This window comes from Pteronotus mesoamericanus, unplaced genomic scaffold, assembly GCF_021234165.1.
Source record: "Pteronotus mesoamericanus isolate MK-2021 breed Mesoamerican mustached bat unplaced genomic scaffold, CSHL_Meso_final scaffold_85, whole genome shotgun sequence".
NCBI lineage: Eukaryota > Metazoa > Chordata > Mammalia > Chiroptera > Mormoopidae > Pteronotus > Pteronotus mesoamericanus.
This window is the reverse complement of record NW_026555329.1, coordinates 53,353,899-53,375,557: the sequence shown is the minus strand read 5'-3', so window position 1 is coordinate 53,375,557 and position 21,659 is coordinate 53,353,899. Positions and strand designations below refer to the sequence as shown.

Sequence of the window (21,659 nt, the reverse complement as noted above, 5' to 3'; positions counted from 1 at the left end):
ATGAGAGTGCAGAGCGATCCACAGAAATAGTGGATCCCTGGCTGAAAGGGTCACAGAGCTGCTCAAAAGCAGGAGACAGGCATAGACAGTAGATTCCTGGAAGGCTCAAATGACCCAAGGTGAGATAGGGTCGACAACTGACATCATCAGAGGCAGACCAAGAAAGAAAAGTAAATATAAATAAATAAATAAATAAATAAATAAATAAATAAATAAAAAGAGCTGCCTACTACCATAGAAGTTTAATCCACAAAGTCAGGAAATCTAGACAGCCCAATTGAAGCAGAAGCAAAAACAAACAAACAAATAAATAAAAAATAAAGACTCTCACAAAAATGGGAAGAAAAAGAAGTTCCCCTAAAATGAGGGGAAAGGAGGAATCCCCACAGAGAGAGCTAAATGAAATAGAGGCAAGGGAACTATGAGATACTGAATTCAAAACAGTGGCTCTAAGGAAGCTCAATGAGCTCAGCCATCTCAAAGATAACTATGAGAAACTGTAGAGCAATATCAGGATCTTACAACAAACTATATCAACCTGGAAAAGGACATAGAAACTATCAGTAAGACACAAGAGGATATGAAGAATACCATTTCTGAATTGAAGAACACAGTAGAAAGAATCAAAAGCAGGCTAGATGAAGCCAAAGCCGAATCAGCGAGATGGAGGATAATGTAGAAAAAAGCTCCCAGAAAGAAGAAGAAACGGAAAAAGGACTCAGAAAGAATGAAGAGGCATTTAGGGAAATGCAGGACAACCTGAAATGCAATAATATCCACATAATAGGGATACAAGAAGGAGAAGAGGAGCAAGGGAGAGAGAACCTCTTTGAAAAAGTAATGACGGAAAATTTCCCCAATTTGAGGAGAGAAAAGGTCTCATGGATCCAGGAAGCAAAGAGGGCCCCATTCAAGAGTGACCTAATGAGGCCCACTCCAAGACACATCATCATTAAAATGGCAACCATTAACAAAGAGAGAATCCTAAACGCAGCAAGGGAGAAACAGGGTGTAACTTATAAGGGAGCCCTGATACGGTTAGGAGCTGACTTCTCAACAGAAATACTACAAGCCAGAAGGGAATGACAACAAATATTCCAAGTCATGAAAAGCAAGGGCCTACAACGAAGGCTGCTCTACCAAGCATGGATCTCAATTAAAATAGAAGGAGAAATAAGGAGTTTCCCAGATAAAAGAAGGCTAAAAGAATACGTCTCCACCAAACCAGCACTACAAGATATGCTAAAGGGACTGCTTTAGAGATGAAGAAAAAGAGTGACAAAAAGAAAAACACAGGTACAAAGAGAAGAGATAAAGATTTCTACCAGTAATAACTCTCAATGTAAATGGACTAAATGTTCCAATCAAAAGACACAGGATAGCTGAATGGATAAGAAAACATGACCCACACATATGCCCCACCTCAGAACAAAAGACCTACACAGATTGAAAGCAAAGGGATAGAAAAAAATATTCCAAGCCAATGGACAAGAGAAGACAGCAGTGTAGCAATACTTATATCAGACAGAATAGATTTCAAAACAAAGATCATAAAAAGAGACCCAGAGGGACACTTTATAATACTTAAAGGAAGAATCCATCAAGAAGACATAAACATTATAAACTTATATGCACCCAACATAGGAGAAGCCAAATATATAAGGAGAATCTTGGATGAGTTCAAAAAAGATATAGACAGCAACACACTGATAGTAGGGGATTTTAATACTGCATTGTCAAAAATGGACAGATCTTCAAAAAAAAACATCAACAAGGATATTGTGGAGCTGAATGACACACTGAATCAAATGGGCTTAACTGACGTATATAGAACCTTAGATCCTAAAGAGGCAAAATACACGTTTTTTTCACATGCTCATGGCAGTTTTTCAAAGATAGGTGACATGACAGGACACAAAGCAAGCCTCAGAAAATTCAGGAAAATTGAAATAATACCAAGCTTTTTCTTGACTACAAGGGCTTGTAGCTGGAAATCAACCTCAAAGAGAAACTTCAAAACCTTGCAAACTCATGGAGACTGAACAGTAGACTATTAAACAATGAGTGGATCAATAATGAGATAAGAGAAGAAATCAAAAGTTTCTGGAAACAAATGAAAATGAACAGACAACAGTCTAAAACCTATGGAACACAGCAAAGGCAATCCTGAGAGGGAAGTTCATAGCAACACAGGCTTACCTAAAAAAGATAGAAACATTTCAAATAAAAGACCTAAGGCTACAACTTGAAGAACTGGAGAAACAACAACTAATAAATCCCAGAGCAAGGAGAAGGAAGGAAATAGTCAAGATTAGAGCAGAACTGCATGACATAGAGTTGAAAAGAACAGTTCAGAAGATTAACCAATCCAGAAGCTGGTTCTCTGAAAAGATAAATAAAATCTACAAGCCTTTAAGCAGATTGATCAAGTAAAAAAGGGAGAGGATGCAAATAAATAATATCAGAAATGAAAGAGGAAAAATAACAACTGATACCACAGAAGTACAAAGGATTATAAGAATCTACTATGAACAATTATATGACAAGAAATTTGAAAATCTTGATGAAATGGACAAATTTCTAGTAAAGTATAATCTTCCAACACTGAGGAGGAAGAAACAGAAAGCTTGAACAGAACGGTAACAGCTGAGGAAATTGTAGCAGTCATCAAGAAACTCCCGGCACACAAAAGCCCTCGGCTGGACGGTTTCAAAGGAGAATTTTACAAAACATGTAAGGAAGAGCTAACCCTTTTTCTTCTCAGACTGTTCCAAAATATCTATGATGACAGAAGACTCTCAGACTCTTTTTATGAAGCCAGCATCACCCTAATCCCAAAACCAGATAAAGACCCTACAAAGAAAGAAAACTACAGGCTAATTTTGCTGATGAAATAGACAGTAAAATCCTCAACAAAATATTGGCAAACTGCATCCAGCAATACATTGAAAATATTATCCACCATGATCAAGTGGGATTCATCCCAGGCATGCAGGGATGGTTCAATATACGCAAATCAATAAACGTAATACATCACATAAATAAAAGGAAAGACAAAAACCACATGGTCATCTCGATAGATGCTGAAAAAGCATTCGATAAGGTACAGCACCCATTTATGATCAAAATGCTCAGCAAAATGGGAATAAATGGGGCATTCCTCAAAATAATAAAGGCCATATATGAAAAACTTACAGCCAACATCATACTCAACAGGCAAAAACTGATAGCTTTCCCACTAAGATCAGGAACATTTCAAGGATGTCCGCTTTCACCACTTCTTTTCAGCATTGTATTGGAAGTGCTAGCCACAGTGATCAGACAGGAAAAAGAAATAAAAGACATTCAAATAGAAAAGGAGGAAGTCAAACTATCCTTGTTTGCAAAAACATGATAGTGTACATAGAAAACCCTGTAGACTCCACCAAAAAGCTACTCAACCTAATAAGTGAATTTGGCAAAACAGCAGGATACAAAGTCAACATTCAGAAATCAAAGGCATTTTTGTACACCAACAATGCAATAGAAGAAGAAGAAATCAGAAAAAAAATACCATTCGATATAGCAAGAAGAAAAATAAAGTACCTAGGCATAAATTTAACTAAAGACGTAAAAGACCTGTACGTAGAAAACTATACAACATTGAAGAAAGACAGTAAGGACGACACAAATAAATGGGAGCATATACCGTGCTCATGGATTGGAAGAATTAATATCATCAAAATGTCCATACTGCCCAAAGCAATTTATAGATTCAACGCAATCCCTATTAAAATACCAATGACGTACTTCACAGAAATAGAACAGACATTTCAAAAATTTATACGGAATCATAAATGACCCCGAATAGCTGCAGCAATTTTGAGAAAGAGAAACAAAGTAGGAAGGAACACAATACCGGACATCAAACTATATCACAAAACCATTATACTCTGGTAATGGCACAAGAACAGACCCATAGACCAGTGGAACAGAATAGAAAGCCCAGAAATAAGCCCAAGTCTATACGGGCAACTAATATTTGACAAAGGGGGCAGAAGCATAAAATGGAGCAATAATAGCCTCTTCAACAAATGGTGTTGAGAGAGCTGGACAGCTACATGCAAAATTGAAATTTGATCATCAGCTGATACCATACACAAAAACAAACTCAAGATGGATAAAAGACTAAAATATAAGTCGCAACACCATAAAAGTCATAAAGGAGAACATTGGCAGGAAATGCTCAGACATCCCACGAAGCAATTTTTTCACTAATATGTCTCCCAAAGAAAGGGACATAAAGGAAAGAATAAACAAGTGGGACCTCATCAAAATAAGAAGCTTCTGCACGGCAAAAGAAAACGTCAGCAAAATGAAAAGTGAGCCAACCATATGGGAAAATATATTTGCTAATGATATATCAGATAGAGATTTGATCTCCAAAATATATAAAGAATTCATTTGACTCCAATCTAAGAAGAAAAATAAATGATCTAATCACAAAATGGGCAAAGGACCTGGGCAGATTCTTATCTGAGGAAGAGATACAGAGAGCCCAGAGACATTTGAAAGGATGCTCGATATCACTAGCCATCAGAGAAATGCAGATCAAAACCACAATTGAGATATCATCTCACATTGGTCAGAATGGCCATCATAAACAGATAAACAAACAGCAGGTGCTGGCGGGGCTGTGGAGAAAAGGGAACACTATTACACTGTTGGTTGGAATGCAGACTGGTGCAGTCATTGTGGAAAGCAGTGTGGAATTTCCTCAAAAAGCTCAAAATGGAACTGCCTTTTGATCTAGTGATTCCCCTGCTGGGACTATACCCTAAGAATGCCAAAACGCCAATTCAAAAGAACCTATGCACCCTACTGTTCATAGCAGCACAATTTACAATAACCAAGTGTTGGAAGCAACCTAAATGCCCATCAGTATATAATTGGATCAAAAAGTGATGGTACATTTACACAATGGAATACTATGCAGCAGAAAGAAGAAGAGAACTACTAAACTTCGTGACGACATGGATGGAACTGGAGAACATTATGCTAAGCGAAATAAGCCAGAGGGCAAAAGACCGATACCATATGATCTCACCTATAAGCAGAACCTAACCAACAAAACAAAGATGCAGAGAAAAGAAGACCAGCAACACTGAAAAGAAAATAAACCAACAGAGACAAGAGGGAAGGAGGGAGGGGTAGGCCGGTGAGAAGAAAAGGAAAGGGCAAATCAAGGAACATATAGCGAGGACTCATGGACAAACCAAAGTGGAGAAGGACCGAGGGAAGGAGAAGGGTGAGGGGGGCAGGGGAAAGTGATGGGGGGAAGGCAGAGACAAATGTATTTGGAAAAATAAATAAATTAATTATAAAATAAATAGAAAAAGAATTTGAAAATGCATATTTTTTGAGTAAAAATTTTGCAATACATATATCTAATAAGAGATGTGTCAGAAAATTAAGAATGCCTGCATATTTATCAGAAAAAGAAAAGGTTATCTAAAGAAATAAAAAACCAGGACCTGAAATGGTGCTTCACAGAGAATATATTCAAATAGGCAATAAACACATGAGAAGATGCTCAAACTTAGCAGGGAAATGAAAATAAAATTAAAGTACACATTCACCAGAGTGAAGTCCTTTTCTTTTAAAGAAATGAAAGAAGAGAAGAGAAGAAAGAAAGGCTAAGACAGAAGAGAAGGAAGCATGTAAAGAAGAAGGAAAAAGAGAGAGAAAGAAAAAAACAATTCAGAATGATGGGGAACATGCAGAGTAATTGGAGATCATATAAATCCAGTAGTATTTTCTAGAACTCAATGTATGCATACTCTGCAATTCAGCAGTTCTGCTACTTAGAATATATTCATCCACAATGCATACAAATGTACATCAACGACTTAATTAAAATATTTCTAGCAATATTATTTGTAATAGTCCCAAATTACAATAATTATATCCTTCAATAGTCCAATAACAAATAAATTGTAATATATTCATACAATGGAAAACTAGCAATAAAGATGAATGAAAAAAAGGTGAACTGAAGAAAGACAGAATGTTCCTTTAAAACACATGGTTTGATGTCTATGTTGAAATCAGCACAGATTCCTGGAATAACAGGGAATGAAGAGATGGTAGCATATCTCCTATTTTATTGCTGTTGCCTTCACATTGCTCATTTACAATCATTAAAACTGTTATCTGTAAAGAGTGTGTAAGCTCTTCTCACACATTTTGAAAAGTTATATTTGGTTTCTTTTATGGTTTTAGACTTTACAGAAAACATGAAATATGAAAGATTGTCACTGAAGTATGACTTTAAACATTTTTACTTAAAGAATGTGAATACTGGCATCATTGCATGGTGTGGATATGATTCATCAGTATATCAATGAATTGGGGTATGTTAATGATGGATGTCTTAAATTTAAGTCTTTACATATAGCAAGGACTCATGGACAAAACCAAAGTGGGGAAGGATTGGCAGGGGCAGGAGAAAGTGGTGGGGGGGAAAGGCAGAGACAAATGTATTTGGAAAAATAAATTAATATTAAAAAAAGATGAGAGAATAGAGAAATAACTATGAGAAGTAAAATAAAATAATCTGTGGAAAAATAAAAAAAATTAAAGAATGTGTCCTTTTTCTTTATTAATTCCCAAATAGACTATCTAAAGAGAGAAATATTTCTTTTATTTTTTTCCTGATATGCAGGACCTATACTTTATAAAAAGTCACTTATTTCATCTGACAAAGATGAACTTAGGTTTAAAACACAACTTTCTGGGTCTAATGTCACAGAGTTAGGATGCTGTTTTCTTAACCATTATTCAACTCTGGGTTTGAGGAAATTATATTTATTTCCTTCAAACTTCTCTTCCTTGTATGTGGTACTTACTTCATTGAAACTATACATTGAAAAGTTTTCTTTGTCAGTTATCTTACTTTCCAGAGACTGCATAGAATAGCTTAGTACAATTTGTTGGCAATGATTATTGGGTATTTGCTTTTGATATACCAAATGTATTTTTTTAATCTTCACCTGAACATATTTTAATTAATCTTTTTAGAAAAAGAGTAAGGGGGAGGGAGAGAGAGAGAGAGAGACATTGATATGCAAGAGAAACATCCATTATTTGCCTCATATGCACTCTCAGTGGGGATTGAATGTACAACCTAAGTTAAATCCTCTGACCGGGAATCAAATCCACAATCTTTTGGTGTACAGGATGATGCTCCAACAAACTGAAGCATCTGGCCAGAATGTATTTTTTAAAAGTTAGATAATACTAGTCTATCTATATTTATGTAAAGAAACATCTGCTGTTAACCAATCAATAATCGTTGATAATTTTAGATCTACATATAAAACTAAACAGTTCAATTAACCAAATATTTATTTAATAGTTTTATGTGCAAAGCATAATACTCGCACATAGAAAAGGAAAAGTTGAGTGAGACACAACTGATATATCAAGAGACCAAATGATAGTGGGTCAGTGCAGTGAGGCTCACCTGAGAGGCAGGGAAGGAAAGAGTACGAATCTTGGTGTTAAACCCAGGTTCTAATTTAGACATTGTGCAAGACACAAAACCTCTCTCTGATTTTTTCTTCTCTATTATTAGAATAATTAAAATAATTACCTACAAGGCTGTTTTATATTAAATCTTAGTCGATTACATGTCTATATTTTAAATGCTAATCAGATCATTGCTCTTGACTTTAAATGAAGAAGAAACCATTACCAAAATGAGATTGTTTGGGGAATGATTTATGAAAAGATGATGTTTGGAATATACTTTTGAAGATGGTTTAGATTTTAAGGGTAGATATAAAGGTAGATAAGAACAGAGATAGGAAACCCTGAGGATTATTTTAGTTTATGTGGATGAATATAAAGACCTGCTAGGTTCAGAGGAATGCTTTGAGTGAACACGTTAGCCAGGGAACTTTGGTCGGAGATGGCAGAACCTGGTTCTATGGGGCTTACGCATTAAAGCAATTTCTTAAATTAGGTCTGTCCAGAAAAAGTCCAGACATTGTTAATATAACAATAATGGTTTGCAAAACATTGATGTAAACTGGCAGCCAAGGAGAGTGGATTGGAATGCACATGTGTGAACAATGATGACTTTGCTCTACTAGTCAGTGGAGGTGGTAGATGCCTGTTGAGTGAGCATTTATACTATGTGCCCATCTGATTTAAAATGACCAAGTGAGGAGAGCAATGAACCTGCATCAAATTTTGCATTAAGCATGAACATTCCTCTGCAGAAACTATTTGGATGATTCAGAAAGCCACAGCTATGGACAACTGGTGATTGGTAGCTTCATCATGACAACATGCCTGCTCATGCATCATGTCTTGTGCAGAGTTTTTGGTGAAACATCACAGCCCCCCTACAGCCCAGATTTGGCATCCAGTGACTTCTGGGTTTTCCCAACTAAAGTTGCCTTTGAGGGAGCTCTTATGTACAGTGTTTCTTGTGTCTTCTATCTTCTTCAATAAATGTCTAATTTTTTTCATATTCATGCCTGGGTACCTTCTGGGCAGACCTTGTGTGTGTGTGGGCATCTCTCCATAACTTTGCCTTTGTTCTCTTCTGTGCTGTCTTTATTCTCAGCCATTGAGTAGATACCATCATTGCCTATTCTTAGCTATGCACATTGTTTACACCGTTGGTCTTTCTAAAATTTTTTTCCTTTAGACAGCCACTCCTTAACAAAGAACATGAAGTTTTTGATTAACCATGTAAGCCACTCCTGGTGGTTCTATTTCCCTCGCCAGAGATTATTTTAAGAATGAGCTTGTGCTGCAATTCTGGCATTTTGAGCAGGCTACTGAGGCCTTATGGGAAGACCCAAGAGAGTGAAGGATTTTTTTGACTCTTTATGATGTTGTAGGATAATGGAACTTAGCTATTTATTGCCCAGAAGGTAAATTGAGGAAAAACATAAACAAATTGAGAGTAAATGTGAAGAAAAAATGCAAAAAATGCTGCTTATGTGCCCCTGGAGAATTTTTTTACCTATGGATTTTATATTATGTAAGATTTTTTTCTTTATTTTGTGAGCTAATTGTGTCAGGATTTTCTGATTATCATAAGTAATGGATACATTCAGCTAGGCTCGGCAACCAAAGAGAAAGAGAGCCTTTTCCCCCCTTTGTTCCAATTAAATCCCTGGGATAATTCTTATTTAAGCAACTTTTGTCATCTCTCTAAACCTAATCCAGCTTCTCTGGTCTTGGACCAACCCTAGAGATATGGATTGAGCAGCTCCACACAACAAATTATGTAGACTGAGTGAGAACCAGGAGCACAGGGGTAGTTACAAAATAAGTGTGAATGAATTCTAATGTCATATGGACAACAGCTGCCCCTTATGGTAAGCTTCAAAAGTGAGATTTACTAATAATAATTATGAATTTTCACCTACTTTTGAGAGTTTTTTAAGTATAGTTTCTCTAGTTCTCATGGAAATAGGCAGTGTTTCCAAGGCAGTCTATTGCATGTGCTCTTAGACACTTTATGGCTCCTTTGTTGTGTGCCCTAAGCAGAAAACCTGAAATGTCACTTAGCTAAGATTTTTCCCAGGCCACTGCACATAGGCTTAACTAAGAGTCATGTTGTAACTTGTGTTGGTGGGAGACTTTGAAGCTGTTGACTTGTATCTTGGATCACCTGTGGTGGTTCTTCCTATTAATCTGGGCTGAGTAAAATACTTCAAAGTTTTCACAGATCAGTTTAGCCCAGACATTTCTGACCCAGAAATGAATTGAATAGATTACTGACTAGACTCAGAATAATCAAGCAGAAGTTTCCTCTCAAATTCTATTTGATCAACAGAGTTAGCCACATGTCAATTAATTTTCACTGCAACAACTAATAAACAGGATTGAAGAGTCAAAGAGCAAGAAGTATTTAAGCAATTTAGTTTTGCTTTTATCAACATTTTGCTTAATTAACCTTTCAGTCTTTCAGTCTCCTTAGTGTGAATGGTATTTTTTCTTTTCCCTATTTAGTGATCCCTCACATGATAATATCTTAGATTTCATTATAATCAATTTCCCTATCCTGTAACAATTTTATTTTATGTTTTTTGGACACTGCATTCTATTTTTTCTAGTCTTCTTACTTTACCAATTGTGCAAACTGTGGATATTCCATATCAATGGACTCTATCACTGTTTTCAAAGAATTTTGAAACTTCCTTCCTTAACCTGTCTAGAGTCTTTGGTCAAGCACTATAACCAATTCTCTTGTAGATACTCTTAACATGTTTTCTGTTTCCTTCATTTTAATCTCTTGACAGAACCCCAAACCAAGTTAAACTTATTACTTATCTTATTCCACATCCTCACTTAAGCAGCACATGGATAAAATTCCATCACATTACTCATAGCACTTACCTCATATACAACACCAAAATTTCACAAATAGTACTATTGCCATTTTCTGGAAAAAATCCCATTAATTAAGATAACTTCTTAATACTTTCTCTTTCCTCAAATCTCCGTGATTCCTCATCCACTCTCCATTTTTCAGCGAATTTCTCTTTTACCACATATTTCAGAGAGAAAATATATGTAATCAGATTAGAATGGACTCATTAGCATTTAATCACCAATTCCACTACACTGCTTGCATATGTTTTCATTTTTCTGGCACATCCCTTCTATAATAATAGAATAATTGTCCCAGCTCATAATCTAAAACCAGCTCAACTATTTGTGTCCTAGAACCCACTCATTCTTACCTTCTCAAGCAGTTTCCTTCATTAAATAGCAACTCCTCCTCTTTACCAGTCTGTACTGATTTATTGGATTATAAATAGCAGCATTATACTAGTCTTTAATAAGACTCCCCCAAAATAAAACCAAATCAAATAAATCCCTTTGGATACATTTTCTCTCTGGTTACCACACAATTTCATGACTCCCCTTCCCCCTCAAAATCTCATTGCTTCCATTTTTACCTTGCCTCCATTTCCTCATTGCCCATTCCCTACTGTCCTATGGAGTTGTCCTCATAATTCTAAATGTGCTCTTAAAACCAGGAAGGGCAGAAGCCAACAGTAAATTCTTCATTCTCACCTGACTTGGCTTCTCAGTGGCATTTGTCATGATTGACCACTGTCTCCTTTTGCAAGTATACCTAGGTTTCTTTGGCTTTACATCATCTTCTGGGTTTACACAATCTTGTGAGTTCTTTCTCCTCTAAGATATGCATAATTGCTAAAGTGCCTCCAGACTCAGACTTTAGATTTCTTTTTTTGTAAATTTATTTATTTATTTTTTCAAATACATTTGTCTCTGCCTACCCCCCCACCACTTTCCCTTTTCTCATGTATCTATATGTCTTATAGGTGATCTCAACCCATTCCAGCCTAGATTTCCCCACTAAATACTAGACTCAAATACATACTGCTTACTTGACATCTTTTGTGCTTCTAACAGCATCTCATACTTAATATGAAAGATTTGTCTTCCCCTAATCTGCTTTTTGCTAATTTTGAATGTCCCAAAGTAATTTTTTTTCCTCCTCTCTACTTCCACACCTCCACATCTATTTAGTAGGTCCTTCAATATGCCTTATCATGTCTAACTTGAACTTGAGAAACAGACTCCAACCTAACTTTCCTGCTACTTCTCAACACCTTATAGCTGTTCTTCACACAGCTATAACCAGAATGATTTTCACAAAGGAAAAATTAGATCTTGTTTCTCTTTGCTTAACATTCTATTAACTTCCTGAAGTGCTTGAATATAATCCAGATACTTTCTCATAGTCAGCACTTCCCGTTAACTTTGGGCTCTCGTCTTGATAGCTTCTTCCTGCTACTTGGTCATTTTAGGATTACTTAACTTCCTTTTTTATCTTGGAATACTTTTGTTCTAGATCTTTGTGTAGAAGCTTCTTGATGCTTCAAATATTTAGTCAATATCACCTTGTCAGAGAGTCCATCCACAATCTCCCTAAGTAAAAAAACATTATCCCACCACTCCCTAAATCAATATCCATTTTAATTTCCGGTGACATTTATGATTTGAGTAACAAAATGTCATCTTCCTTATCATTTTATTTACCCATGTGTTGTGTGCACCCATCCTGAGAATGAAAACTCATTGAAAATAGTGGTTTTGTCTGTCTTGTTTACTGCTGTTTCTGGTGCCTAAAACAGTGACCTGTTCTTTATTTTATTTTCAGCATCTAGCCAAGTGCCTAGCCCATCACAGATGCTAAGCAAATACATGTTAAATACATACTACAAAATTCACACAGAGTACTGAAAAAATTGTTCCCATTATATATTACTATTTCATAGTTATTTTAATGGAAAAAAGCAGTGGTGGCAAAGATAGCAACAGTAATAATAGTTACTATACCTTAGGAACTTATGTGACAAGGATTGTGAAAAAAATTTTCGTGTGTGAGAAATTGCATTTAATCACCAAAACAAACCTGTAAGATAAAGAATTATTACCTAGTATAATTTATAAATGGGTAAAGAGTCTTAGAGAAGTTCAGCAACTCACTCAAGTTCACGTAGTTAGTGAATTGCAGGGAAGGGGTTTGAATCCAGTCCTGTATGATTCCATATGCAACAATCCTAACCACTGTGCTGTGCCTGCAGAATGAAGCAATTTAAATGAACTGTAGAATCTTAGAATTTGTAGGGACATTAGATTGATCTTCTGACATACTCTAGCTGAATGATTGTTTAACATCTGAGTTTAGATATGTTTCCTTATAATTTTCACCTATTGGTATAGTTCGATCCTTTCCTTTCAGTGACATAGTTGTGCATGGTAACACATTTCTTTTATCATATATAGGTATTTTTTCAATCAGGTATCTGTAAATGCTGGTGGTATTTGGCAGTCTCAGTAAACTATTATAGTTCAAGATCATTACAGAGACGAGGACCGAGTAAATATTAACTAACCATGTGCTTGGTTGGAACTTGAAAGGACTGCATACCATCAACAAGCAAGCTTTTCTCAATCACAACCTAGATCAGTCTTAAAGTCCAAGGAAGAACCAAAGTTCACCTTAGTGCAGACATTTCTGTGCAGCTCTCCCTGTTATTTGCAAGTTTAAGGAAAAGAAAATGATGAAGGAGAAAGAGAAAACCATTGCTATTGTGAAGGTTATAGATACTTCAAAGTTAAAACTGGTGAGCAAGTGCATTTTGCCATTCTTTCAATGTTTCGAGATAAAACCACCTTAAATACTGAAATAAAATTTTACAAATTAATAGTTAATGAAATACAGAATATAGAAATCGAGCTTTGAAATATGTCACATATAATCTGCTGTATTAAAAAGTCATTTACTGACAAGGTAGTTTTTAGTGCTTGGGATGCAGTGAGCCTTTTTTAAAAAGTTTATTTAGTAAAAAATATAAAAATAAAATAATGTTTTACTGTAACTATTTTATCAAAAAATGAGAGTTCTATTATTTATTGCAGTGTTTACATTATATTAATAGCTATTTTTATTTGTTTAATACTAAGTAGATTATATGCCTCTAAAGTATATGATGCAAAAATTTTTATGTTATCTTTCTCTGTTTTGAATTTTATCTTTGTCTATTTGAGTATTAAGCCAGTCAAGAACAAGGTGTCTCCTATTTCTGCTACACACATTATTTTTATTCACTCAGAGTAGAAAAAAATAATAACTCAGTGGGACTTCTCCATTTTCTGTTTGTCATTCAAACCTCATAGCTCTACTTTAGCAAACAAAGTAAAGTCAGAGAGAAATCAGTTGTGTGTGTCTTAAAACTGGAAATATCTAGTTTACTGCATTTGAATGAATAAATACCCAAAGGACAGAAAATAATAGTAAAATGACAGCTTTTCAAGTATGCATACATTGTGTGGTATAAGCTCCTCTATAGTGCTCCCTCTTTATGCCTAAAGTTTATCTATTATTATTTGTCTATAATTATTTTATCTAATAGTTTCATGCTCATTTTGACCATTTTAGGTTCATTATGACTGCCTTCACAGAAAACCAAAGTAGAGGATCCAAACAACTCAAACTTTTTTCTCTCAGTTTCCCATAAAACTTGCACTAATATATAATATAGATATACAGGTATGGCACATACACATGCGTATGTAAGGGTTCAGTGTTTTTATCTTCTTTTTGCTATTTATATTGAAAAATTATCTGAGCATATAATATGTAAAATATATATATTAGATTTTTTAAATTGTATGTATTTATAATGAGATTATCTTTGAGAGAGCTATATCACAACACATTCACAAATATAGAATATATATAATACATATGTATACATATACACACACAAATGTCTCAAGAAAAATCTCAGGATTTCAGATAAATAACTGATTTTCGGGAACATGGTAAGTATATACTCTGGCACCTTCTTTCTTATTGAGTGAATATAAATGAATAGGAGTAAAACAATAAATACATACATCAAATTCTTAAAAATATGGCCAAGTTTATTGGTCTTATAATGTTTAGGTGAAGAAAAATAAACCAGGCTCTCATGAGGAAAAGTGTTAGAGATGGTTTGGACGCTAAATTGAGACTTAGAAGTGAGGACGTTTGAGGTACAGAAAATAGCAATTGGAAAGATTAAAATTGAGAAAAATGTAGTCCAGTGGATTTCAACATTTTTGATTATTCAAACAGGTCTTACCATTAAAAATGTTAAGGCAAGGACCCTTCCACAATAGGGTTAGTGGTAAAAATTCCAACCTTTGTGTTAGACAGATCTAAGATTATGATAATGCTTATATTTTATATTTTATTATCATAATTTTTTTCTATATGTGAATTCATAGATTCCTCATGGCAACACTGTTGTCCCCACCCTTTCTCTTCCACTGAAGTCTGAAATCTGTTGTTGGAAGCCATGTCTTAGACTATGTGTATATGGTGATGAGAAATTTTTCAAAACTTGAGAATAGTGGTAAATAAGGTTGATTAGATAATGTAGGGCCACTTAATAAGATTGTAAAAGCTAGACAAAAAATTTTGAGCATAATATATGAGTTAAAGGGGATATATTTTGGATTTTAGATATTGAGCTGGAAGAAACCAGAAATTGTATTTTTTAAACATGAGTTAGTTTGAGAGGGGCAGTTGAGAATTAACTAAGAGGAATGGGTGGGTATTAGATAAAGGGATACAAATTAGGCTTAGGGCCCTGTGGATCTTGAGACACAAGAATAGAGTAGAAAATTCAAACTGATAAATGATTTAAAAGAAAAAGTAATAACGGGATGACAGATTGAACATAGTATATAGAGATGGAAGAAGCCAAAAAAGTCAGAAAAATATGTGGAATTTAGGTCAGATTACCTATTTTGTCCTTTAGTATTTTGGCCTCACAAAGATAAATGGATATATATGAACATTTTCATTGTTTACTTAGATGTTTCTATAACAATATTGGATGTAGATTCTATTTTCTCAGGGGAAACGCTAATTTTAAAACAGTAAAAGCTATATTTTTTCTATGATTATGGAAAATTATCTTCTCAAAAACTGAGTTTTATCATAAATGGGGTTGAATTTTATCAGATAATTGTTTTCTGAATTCATTGAGATGGTCATAAATTTCATTTTATCTTTTAACATCATAAAATGTATTTATAAGAAACCCAAATTGATTGTAATAAATTGTCTTGTGTAGATTTTCTTGGATTCATATTGCTAACACAATTTTGCTTAAGATTTATAGTCAAGTAAAAAGGGTTTATAATTTTTTTTATAATGCCTTTTTTAAGATTCAGTTTCAATGAATTGGGACAGTCCCTCTGGTCTCTGTTGTTTAAAAATGTTTGTGCAAAATTGGGCTAATATTTTTCTTGAAAATGTAACATTTAGCCCATAAAACCATATTTTCAGGTTTTTTGTGCAATATGTTCAGTTTATTTTGATATCTTCAATGATCAAAGCTACTGATCAGTTAACTATTCTTCAGTTAGTTTTACTGAATATAATATTAATATTAGTTTACTATAATATTAATAGTTTATTAATATTATTTAATATTTTTCAAAAAATTTATGCTTTTTCATCTAAGCACTTATAATCATTGGCAAATTATTAATCTATCTTATTACATTTTTAATTGTGGCAATTGTATATAAATTTGCCAATATATATAATTTAAATTATATGCCATTCAGTGACATTAAGAAATTTCGCAGTGTTATGCAACCGCCACCAGTACCTCTTGCCTGAGTCTTTTCATCATTGCAAACAGAAACTGCATCCATTAAACAATAACTACCCATTTCTCCCTGCCCGTTAGCTCCTAGCAACTTCTTTTCTACTTTCTCTCTGTATGAATGTATCTAGTTTTTATCTCTTATGAGTGGGATCATACAATATTTGCTTTTTTCTGTCTGACCTATTTCACTTAGCATAAGGTTTTCTAGATTCATGCATGTAGTAGCATGTATCAGAATTTTATTTCGTTTTAGGGCTTTATAATATTCTATTATATGTATATACACATTTCATTTATTAACTGGTCTATCAGTAGATAGTTGGGTTTTTTTCTACCCTCTGGCTACTGTGAACAACGTTGACACAAACATTGGTGTGTCAGTATCTGCTATTAATTCTTTTTGGTATGTAACTAGAGGTGGAATCGTTTGTCATATGGTAATTATAAGTTGCATTTTTTGATAAAATTCAAGTTGGATTTTGATAAAGTGTTTCCCGCAATGGTTACATAATTTCACTTTCCCAGCAGCAATGTATCAGGGTTCCATTTTTCACCAACGTGTTATTTTCTTTTCTTTTTTTGATTAAGCCATCTTAATAAGTGCAAAGTGGTATCTCATTGTGGCTTTGATTTATATTTCCTGATGACTAGTGATGTTGAGCATCCTTTCATGTGCTTATTTGCCATTTGTATAATTTCTTGAGATGGTGGTGGTGGTGAGTTAGGGGTAGAAGTTTTTTAATAATATAGTTTGGATATTAATCTATCAGACGTATTATTCGTGAATAGTTCCTCCCATTCTATAGGTTGTCTTTTTCACTCTCTTGATAGTATTTTTAATGTATAAAGTATTACATTTTTATGTCCATTTTATCCTTTTTTTTGTTGCCTGTGATTTTGGTATCATACCCCTCCAAAAATGATCACTAAACCCAATATTATGAAGATATTTCTTTTTTTTAAGTTTCATTGTTTTAGTTCTCCTTTTAGGTCTTTGACCCATTTTTGAGTTAATATTTGTATATCGTGTGAGATAAGGGTCTTTGTTCTTTTACATGTGAATATCCAGTTTTCCCAATATTATTTGTTGAAAAGACTGTATTTCCCCCGCTCCCCCGCCCCCGGCCACTGAATGGTCTTGGCATCTTTGTATATTTGAGGGTTTATTTCTGGCCTCTTTTTAAAAACATATTTTATTGTTGTTCTGTTATAGTTGTCCCAATTCTTCTCCTTAGCCTTCCTCCACCCAGCTCACCGCCCACCCCCACAGTCAATTCCACTGTTGTCCATGTCCATGGGCTATTCATACATGTTTTTTCACTAGTCCCTTCCCCTTTCTTTCCACCATTATCCCTCTTCCCCTGACCCCTCTGGCCTCTTTTACAATTCCATAAGACTATATGTTTTTCTTTATGCCACACTGCTTTGATTACCATCACTTTTTTGTAAGTTTTGAAATTTGGAAGTGCAAATCCTCCAAGTTTGCTTATTTTTTAAGATTGTTTTTGTTATGTGGGGGTCCTTGAGATTCCATATACATTTTATTAATAGTATGGACTTTTCCATTTTTGCAAAAACAGCTGTTGGTATTTTAATAGGGATCGATTTGAATCTGTATATCACTATAGGTACTGTTGTCATCTTAATGATATTGTCATCTCATTTACGAATATGAGATGTCTTTCAATTTATTTGTTTTTTAAAATTTTTTTCAGCAAATTTTTTTAGTATTAAGTGTATAAATCTTTTGCCTCTTTGGGGAAATTTATTACTGTATATTTCATCTTTTTGATGTTATTATAAATGAAATTGGTTTCTTAGTTTTATTTTCAGATAGTTCATTGTTAGTATATAAAAATGTAGCTGACTCTTGCATGGTGGTTTTATATCCGGCAACTTTGTTCAATTCATTTATTAGCTGTAATAGATGTGTGTGTGTGTGCATGCACTCATATGTGCACATGTGGGTAATCACACGGTTTTCTAAGTATAAGACTATGCCATCTCTGAACAAAGATCATTTAATTTATTCTTTTCCAATTTGGGTGACTTTTGTTTCTTTTCCTTCCCTAACTTCTCCAGCTAGAACTTCCATTTTTATGTTGAATAGAAATAAAAGCAGGCATCCTTGTCCCTGAACTTGGAAAAACATCTGTTAAATCACAACTTGAATTCTAGTTATATTCTCCTTTAAATTAAAATATTATCTATTTATTTTTTATTTTTTAAAATCAGTCTTGCCAGAAGCACGTAAACTTTGCTAATTAAAGACAAACACAACTTTTCCTTATGAATCTACTCATATTGTTTATTTCCACAGTGATTTATGCCTTATTTTATTATCTGTTCTACTTTTTTTTAGCTTTTTTTCATTGTTTTTCTAGTTTTTTGAGGATACTTAATTTTTCAAATTTCAAAATTTTATCTTTTTTCATATTAAGTATAAATTTTCTTTAAAGTATTGTTTTTCCATATCCAGGAATTTCTTTATGTGAGTGTTTAGTAGTATCTTTTATTTATTTTTACATTCCAGCATTTATTTATTTTTAAATATAGTATTTCTTTACCCTTGAGTTACTTAAAACATTTAAAAATAATTTGAAAATTAAGAGCTATAAAAATGTGTTAAAGGTTTCTTTTGGCTAAGTTCATAATCAATATTTGTATATGTTCCATGTGTACTCAAGAAAATTATGTATTCTCTAATTTTTGGTTGTAGACTTATGAACTTGTCTATTAGCCCAAATTGAGAGCTATGGAGGGATTGAGAAAAAAAGAAAAAAAAATCAGGGACACAGACAATAGTGTGGTGATTGCCAGGGATAAGGGGAGATAGAGGAGGGGGTGGGGAGGTAAATGGTGATGGAAGGAGACTTGATTTGGGGTGGTTAACATACAGTACAGTGTACAGATGATGTGTTGTGGAATTGTGTACCTGAAACTTGTATAATTTTGTTAACCACTGTCACTCAAATAAATTCAATAAAGAGAAAAAAAATCTTATGTAACATTATGATTGTTTCATTTTGCTTGACTTCTCAGAAATGAGAAGTGTTAAAATCTCCCACTACATTTGTAGATTTATTAATTTCTTCTTATAGTTCAAACCATTTGTTTCATATATATTGCTGTTATTTTTGTTAGGTGCATACAGGCTTTTAATTGCTATGCCTTTTTGGACAATTGAACTCTTTATTATTATATAATGATGTTCTCTAACCCTAATACTTTTTCTAATTTTAAAACCTATTATTTTCTGATACTAATTTCTACATTGGTTTTACTGTGGTTTCACTTGTTGGATATATTTTTCCCTTTTTTAACATATTTATTTTTTATGTTTTGGATTCCAGAGTGATTTTTTTTCTATTTTATTTGATCTTTATTGTATGTTTTTCCATTAACCTCTGTGTGTCCTGTTACTATGCAGGTGTGTTTGTTATAAGCTACATATATCTAAATATTGTGTTCTTACACAGACTGTCAACCTTTTAGCTGAGGTGTTTGACCTGTTTACATTGATTGTTATTATTGATATATTTTTACCAGTTTCATCTTTATTATTTGTGTCCAATATTTTAATGTTTCTTCTTAGTATTTTTTTTTACCCTTTCACATCCTTTAAGTTCCTTACTACTCCACCTAATCATACTGGTATTACTAGACTGATTTATATGGTTATATATTTTACTTTATCTTTTTTTTTCTATAGTGGGAGAATTTCATTTGCTTCTCAGAATCTTTTAGACCAAGGGACCAATGAAACTTGGTTATTGTTTGCACAAGTTTTTGAGGCTTGCCTGCCTTAAATCTATTTTTTTCTTGTGTCAATCTGTTATTAGGACCAAAGGACTAAGAACCTGGGAAGTCCAGCTTGCCAAAGTTTGCCTGGAACTTTCCCTGTTTTAGCATCAAGACTTCTAAGTCTCATCCTGGGAAACTCATCAGTCCCAGGCCAACTGTGATGCTTTTTCACTCCTTGTATCCCTGGAGCTGACTCCATTGGAAGTAGATTCTCAGCGCACCATAACTTCATCACTGTCCCTAAACCTTGAAGTTATTCACAAATTCGGCTTTCAGGCATGTCAGCTCTCAAAGGCTCCTCATGCATGTACTGCAAGACAGGCTGTCCCTTTGCAAACATGCCTACAACTAAGCTGGTGGGAACCCTGAAAGCAGCTGAAATACTCTAGTGTGTATTTTCGACCTTCTTCAGTGAGAATGAACATTTTTTTTTGTTTAATCTTTACTGTATTTTTTTCCATTACCATTTAGTTCCCTTATACTCTACTACCCCAGCAGGCACCACAATATTGTTCATGTCCATGACTCCTTTGTCCTTTTTGCTCAATCCCTCTACTTCCTCACTTCTCCCCATAGTAGTTGTCATCTGCTCTCCATCTATCAGTCTGTCCCCATTTTTCTTGTTCAGGTTGTTCATTACATTACACATATTGGTGAAATCATATGGCATTTGTCTTTCTCTGACTGGTTTATTTCACTTTATCTTTAACCTTGGTTCTTCTCATCTTTTTTAGACCACAACTACTTTACTAAGATATGTGGTGATTTTGTTATAATTTTTGAAGTTATTATTTAAATATATCCTTCTATTTAGGTACTTCATACAAAACTGTTTTCAATGTTAGTCTGTTTGGGTAAACATTCTTAAGTATTTAATGCCTCTAAGAATATTTTTATCATGGTCTAATATGTGAATTACATTTGAGCTGGATATAAAACTGTGTTTTAAGTTCTCTATCTTCAACTTTTAAAAAATACTGATTCATTTTATTCATTCATCTAATTTCGCTTTTGAAAAATCTTACGTGAATAAGATTCTTACTATTTTGTACATAATATTTTTCTAGTCTTTTGATTTTTTCTTTATCATTGTGTATGTATAAATTTTAATAAAATATGTCTGGGTTTAGGTTTTTCCTTATCATTTTTCATTATCATTCTTTTTCTTTAAAGTTTCAGTTTATTTATTTTTAGAGAGGAAGGGAGAGAGAAAGAGAGGGAGAGAAACATTGATGAGTGAGAGAAACATCAATCCATTGCCCCTCGCGCTTGTCCCAACCAGGGACCAGCTGCAACCCAGGGATGTTCCCTGACTAGGAATCGAATCAGTGACCTAGTGACCTTTCTCTTTGCAGTAAGACATCCTACCAACTGAGGCACACTGGTCAAGGCTTGTTGTCATTCTTAGGCCCTTTGATTTTCAAATCAAAATTAAGAATCAAAAAATAAAATTAAAAAAGATGAAAGACTTTACATTTTTATTTAGTATTGATTCTTAAAAATGTATCTCCATTATTATTAAAATATTTTTCCTTCCCATTATATTTTTCTCCCTCTGAGATGCTAATCTATGTATTTAATTCTAATAATTCTATCTTCTGTACTGATTATATATTATTTCATGTCTTCTAGTTATTGGTC

The 21,659-nt window shown here is 33.9% G+C and overlaps 1 protein-coding gene across 2 annotated transcripts in view; it reads left to right on the top strand.

Annotated features, from left to right (window-relative positions):
- The window catches only part of TFEC (transcription factor EC), a 118,863-nt gene that overhangs the window by 63,370 nt on the left and 33,834 nt on the right, over positions 1-21,659 (top strand). The window contains exon 1 of one of the 2 annotated variants that reach the window (XM_054564648.1): positions 13,104-13,169. The exons of the other annotated variant lie outside the window; for it this stretch is intronic. Within the exon in view, the coding sequence (XP_054420623.1) occupies positions 13,104-13,169 (66 nt within the window). Of the gene's footprint in view, positions 1-13,103; positions 13,170-21,659 lie in introns of those variants that run through there. 2 annotated transcript variants of the gene reach the window in all.